Raw genomic sequence first — 6,164 nt, 5'->3', positions numbered from 1 at the left:
TGTAGTACTGTAGTACTGCACCTCTTAGTACTACTAGTACTACTGTAGTACTGTAGTACTGCACCTCTTAGTACTACTAGTACTACTGTAGTACTGTAGTACTGCACCTCTTAGTACTACTAGTACTACTGTAGTACTGCACCTCTTAGTACTACTAGTACTACTGTAGTACTGCACCTCTTAGTACTACTAGTACTACTGTAGTACTGTAGTACTGCACCTCCTAGTACTACTGTAGTACTGCACCTCTTGGTACTACTAGTACTACTGTAGTACTGCACCTCTTAGTACTACTAGTACTACTGTAGCACTGCACCTCTTAGTACTACTAGTACTACTGTAGTACTGTAGTACTGCACCTCTTAGTACTACTAGTACTACTGTAGTACTGCACCTCCTAGTACTACTGTAGTACTGCACCTCTTAGTACTACAAGTACTACTGTAGTACTGCACCTCTTAGTACTACTAGTACTACTGTAGTACTGCACCTCTTAGTACTACTAGTACTACTGTAGTACTGTAGTACTGCACCTCCTAGTACTACTGTAGTACTGCACCTCTTAGTACTACTAGTACTACTGTAGTACTGCACCTCTTAGTACTACTGTAGTACTGTAGTACTGCACCTCTCAGTACTACTGTAGTACTGTAGTACTGCACCTCTTAGTACTACTGTAGTACTGTAGTACTGCACCTCTTAGTACTACTGTAGTACTGTAGTACTGCACCTCTTGGTACTACGAGTACTACTGTAGTACTGCACCTCTTAGTAGTACTGTAGTACTGTAGTACTGCAATCTCTCAGTACTACTGTAGTACTGTAGTACTGCATCTCTTAGTAGTACTGTAGTACTGTAGTACTGCACCTCTTAGTACTACTGTAGTACTGCACCTCTCAGTACTACTGTAGTACTGTAGTACTGCACCTCTCAGTACTACTGTAGTACTGTAGTACTGCACCTCTTAGTACTACTGTAGTACTGTAGTACTGCACCTCTCAGTACTACTGTAGTACTGTAGTACTGCACCTCTTAGTACTACTGTAGTACTGTACTACTGCACCTCTTAGTACTACTGTACTACTGCACCTCTTAGTACTACTGTAGTACTGCACCTCTTAGTAGTACTGTAGTACTGCACCTCTCAGTACTACTGTAGTACTGTAGTACTGCACCTCTTAGTACTACTGTAGTACTGCACCTCTTAGTACTACTGTAGTACTGCACCTCTTAGTACTACTGTAGTACTGTAGTACTGCACCTCTCAGTACTATTGTAGTACTGTAGTACTGCACCTCTTAGTACTACTGTAGTACTGTAGTACTGCACCTCTTAGTACTACTGTAGTACTGTAGTACTGCACCTCTTAGTACTACTGTAGTACTGTAGTACTGCACCTCTTAGTACTACTGTAGTACTGTAGTACTGCACCTCTTAGTACTGCACCTCGTAGTACTACTGAGTACTACTGTAGTACTGCACCTCTTAGTACTACTAGTACTACTGTAGTACTGCACCTCTTAGTACTACTAGTACTACTGTAGTACTGCACCTCTTAGTACTACTGACTACTACATACAGTAGTACTGCAGTAAAACACATGTTTTCAATAATACTACTGTCTACATTCTAAAACACAGGTCTTCTTGAATACTACTCAGTACTACAGGTTCACAAGACAGTACTTGTCCTATACTGTACATGATGTACCGTAGTTCATGTACATGGTGCAGCCTCTGGGGTCCTTCTGTTACTCTGTCTTAAAACAAAGTTCCTTTAATTTAGTTTCACTGTAATTACTAATTAATGCTTCACATTAAATCTGATTACAGAAAACAACACGTGGATTATTGTTCTTGATGATTTCTTACTTTTAAAATGGAGATGTACTTCTACATGCATAGTCTCTGAGGTTACACCACGTGATGTCACATGCATAGTCTCTGATGTTACACCATGTGATGTCACATGCATAGTCTCTGAGGTTACACCATGTGATGTCACATGCATAGTCTCTGATGTTACACCACGTGATGTCACATGCATAGTCTCTGATGTTACACCACGTGATGTCACATGCATAGTCTCTGATGTTACACCACGTGATGTCACATGCATAGTCTCTGATGTTACACCACGTGATGTCACATGCATAGTCTCTGATGTTACACCACGTGATGTCACATGCATAGTCTCTGATGTTACACCACGTGATGTCACATGCATAGTCTCTGATGTTACACCATGTGATGTCACATGCATAGTCTCTGAGGTTACACCACGTGATGTCACATGCATAGTCTCTGAGGTTACACCACGTGATGTCACATGCATAGTCTCTGATGTTACACCATGTGATGTCACATGCATAGTCTCTGAGGTTACACCACGTGATGTCACATGCATAGTCTCTGATGTTACACCACGTGATGTCACATGCATAGTCTCTGATGTTACACCACGTGATGTCACATGCATAGTCTCTGATGTTACACCACGTGATGTCACATGCATAGTCTCTGATGTTACACCACGTGATGTCACATCCATAGTCTCTGATGTTACACCACGTGATGTCACATGCATAGTCTCTGATGTTACACCACGTGATGTCACATGCATAGTCTCTGATGTTACACCACGTGATGTCACATGCACAGTCTCTGATGTTACACCACGTGATGTCACATGCACAGTCTCTGATGTTACACCACGTGATGTCACATGCACAGTCTCTGATGTTACACCACGTGATGTCACATGCACAGTCTCTGATGTTACACCACGTGATGTCACATGCATAGTCTCTGATGTTACACCATGTGATGTCACATGCATAGTCTCTGATGTTACACCACGTGATGTCACATGCATAGTCTCTGATGTTACACCATGTGATGTCACATGCATAGTCTCTGATGTTACACCATGTGATGTCACATGCATAGTCTCTGATGTTACACCATGTGATGTCACATGCATAGTCTCTGATGTTACACCATGTGATGTCACATGCATAGTCTCTGATGTTACACCACGTGATGTCACATGCATAGTCTCTGAGGTTACACCACGTGATGTCACATGCATAGTCTCTGATGTTACACCACGTGATGTCACATGCATAGTCTCTGATGTTACACCATGTGATGTCACATGCATAGTCTCTGATGTTACACCACGTGATGTCACATGCATAGTCTCTGATGTTACACCATGTGATGTCACATGCATAGTCTCTGATGTTACACCATGTGATGTCACATGCATAGTCTCTGATGTTACACCACGTGATGTCACACGTGATGTCACATGCATAGTCTCTGATGTTACACCACATGATGTCACATGCATAGTCTCTGATGTTACACCATGTGATGTCACATGCACAGTCTCTGATGTTACACCATGTGATGTCACATGCATAGTCTCTGATGTTACACCATGTGATGTCACATGCATAGTCTCTGATGTTACACCATGTGATGTCACATGCATAGTCTCTGAGGTTATGGAGGAGAGTTTGAGGTTTTGGGCTGTGTGTGCGTGTGTGTGTGTGTGTGTGTGTGTGTGTGTGTGTGTGTGTGTGTGTGTGTGTGTGTGTGTGTGTGTGTGTGTGTGTGTGTGTGCGCGTGTTGTTTCCATTCATTTGTTAATGTGTGTCATCAGACAGATCAGCTGATCTCTGATTGGTTGAGAGCTCAGCTCTGCAAGCCACCACACGTTCAGTCATTACCCAGGATGCAACAGGGCATGCAGTCCTGAATGAGTCTTCAGATGTTCAGGTGGGGGGTCGGCTCCCCTCCCCCAAAACACACACCCACCTCCTCCTTTGTTATTGCAGGTGAGGTGTGTGTGTGCGTGTGTGTGTGTGTGTGTGTGTGTGTGTGTGTGTGTGTGTGTGTGTGTGTGTGTGTGTGTGTGTGTGTGTGTGTGTGTGTGTGGTGGGGGAGGCTCAGGAATGTCTTTTGTCTGTAGAGTCCTGGGGATAAGAGAGAAGAGTCACCTCAGAACTGCAGGAGAAGAATCACTTCACTAGAACTTCATGTGATGCCAAGAGAACCTTTAGAACCACAAGAACTTCATTTAATGTAACATGTGATGCCAAGAGAACCTTTAGAACCACAACAAGTCAGCCACAGTCACTGCAGAACATTGAGACACAGATTTGTTTTTCTCTTCATTGGAAGTAAGAGACAAAGACCAGTAGAACCCTAGATCCTGGAGAGACCAGCAGAACCCTAGAACCTGGAGAGACCAGCAGAACCCTAGAACCTGGAGAGACCAGCAGAACCCTATATCCTGGAGAGACCAGCAGAACCCTAGAACCTGGAGAGACCAGCAGAACCCCAGAACCTGGAGAGACCATGGAGAACCCTAGAACCTGAAAAGAACCTGGAGAGACCACATGGGCCATAAAGTGTTTATCAAAGAGCAAGAGTTTGTTGATTTTCAGAATAAAAGCCTCTGATTAAAAGACTGAGCATTATGTTTTGAAATCTGACTTTATTCATAATTCAGATTTATTATTTGAATGTATACACACACACACACACACACACACACACACACACACACACACACACACACACACACACACACACACACACACACACACACTACAGCAGAAGTCTTGAAGCATGCAGCTTGTTCGTCTAGAAGTCTTTACTTCCGCTGCATGCTTTATTTTGAAGGTCCCGTCCTGAGGTGTCGTGCCGGTGATATAGAGGCGGAGCCTGCGCAGGTCTGAGAGTCTGCAGCGACGAGGAAAGTTCAGTCTGCAGCGCTACGGGACTAAAGCTGAGGAGTCTGGAGCCTTTCACAGGTCTGGAGAGGGTTTAGGGTCCGGAGAGGGTTTAGTCTCTGGAGAGGGTTTAGGGTCTAGAGAGGGTTTAGGGTCTAGAGAGGGTTTATGGTCCACAGAGGGTTTAGGGTCTAGAGAGGGTTTAGGGTCTGGAGAGGGTTTATAGTCCACAGAGGGTTTAGGGTCTAGAGAGGGTTTAGGGTCTAGAGAGGGTTTAGGGTCCGGAGAGGGTTTAGGGTCTAGAGAGGGTTTATGGTCCACAGAGGGTTTAGGGTCTAGAGAGGGTTTAGGGTCCACAGAGCGTTTAGGGTCTAGAGAGGGTTTAGGGTCTAGAGAGGGTTTAGGGTCCACAGAGCGTTTAGGGTCCAGAGAGGGTTTAGGGTCTAGAGAGGGTTTAGGGTCCACAGAGCGTTTAGGGTCCAGAGAGGGTTTAGGGTCCAGAGAGGGTCTAGGGTCCAGAGAGCGTTTAGGGTCCAGAGAGGGTTTAGGGTCCACAGAGCGTTTAGGGTCCACAGAGCGTTTAGGGTCCAGAGAGGGTTTAGGGTCCACAGAGCGTTTAGGGTCCACAGAGCGTTTAGGGTCCAGAGAGGGTTTAGGGTCCAGAGAGGGTCTAGGGTCCAGAGAGCGTTTAGGGTCCAGAGAGGGTTTAGGGTCCAGAGAGGGTCTAGGGTCCAGAGAGCGTTTAGGGTCCAGAGAGGGTTTAGGGTCCAGAGAGGGTCTAGGGTCTGGAGAGTTGGACTCTGAGGTTTTCGGGCTGTTTGAAGTTGTCTTTTTCTTATCCAGATCTCTTCACATCCAGAGCGAGCAGCATGCGGGTCCCCCAGCTGTCCTTCCTGCTCGGTAAGTTTACATGAAAACCTTTAAAGACTTTATGAATGGAATACTTTATTAATGAAACTTAACGGTAATAAACGTCTTGCTTTCGTCTTTTACTAGATACTTTATAGTTGTGTTTTTAAAATGACGGAAGTAGAATCGTGTCAATAATAATAAACAACAGCAATGAAAAATAGATTTTGTTTGAACACGAGGAAGTCCATCGCATGAATATTTTGCAACCGCTGAAAACGGCAAAAAATTACAAAAAATTACAAAAAAGGCTCAAATTGGCCGAATTACTGCGGCGCCTCCTAGTATTTAAATTAAACAAAACATGTTGTGCATGTTACAGGATGCAATGTGCACATATCCTGCAAATTCGGAGTATTTATTCCAAATAGTCTTAAAGTTATGAGTATCGAAAAACAAAACACGGCCATAACCTTATGAACCCTCTTCAGAACTGAAGCTCCTCCTCAACCACACGGTCGATTTATCCATTTCACCTGCTGAAGTACCGGAACACTCATTAAACCTTCA

The 6,164-nt window shown here is 44.3% G+C and overlaps 1 protein-coding gene across 1 annotated transcript in view; it reads left to right on the top strand.

Annotated features, from left to right (window-relative positions):
* Window positions 1–4,796: 4,796 nt before the first annotated feature.
* The window catches only part of lamb1a (laminin, beta 1a), a 31,040-nt gene continuing 29,672 nt past the window's right edge, over window positions 4,797–6,164 (top strand). The window contains exons 1-2 of the mRNA XM_068596509.1: window positions 4,797–4,826; window positions 5,589–5,645. Coding sequence (XP_068452610.1) covers window positions 5,615–5,645 — 31 coding nt within the window. The 5' untranslated portion in view covers window positions 4,797–4,826; window positions 5,589–5,614. The remainder of the gene's footprint in view (window positions 4,827–5,588; window positions 5,646–6,164) is intronic.

Source organism: Clinocottus analis, unplaced genomic scaffold, assembly GCF_023055335.1.
Source record: "Clinocottus analis isolate CAN_PGR_092001 unplaced genomic scaffold, fCliAna1.0.p SCAF_38, whole genome shotgun sequence".
In the NCBI taxonomy this organism is placed as follows: Eukaryota; Metazoa; Chordata; class Actinopteri; order Perciformes; family Cottidae; genus Clinocottus; species Clinocottus analis.
This window is presented reverse-complemented; position numbering and strand designations above follow the sequence as displayed.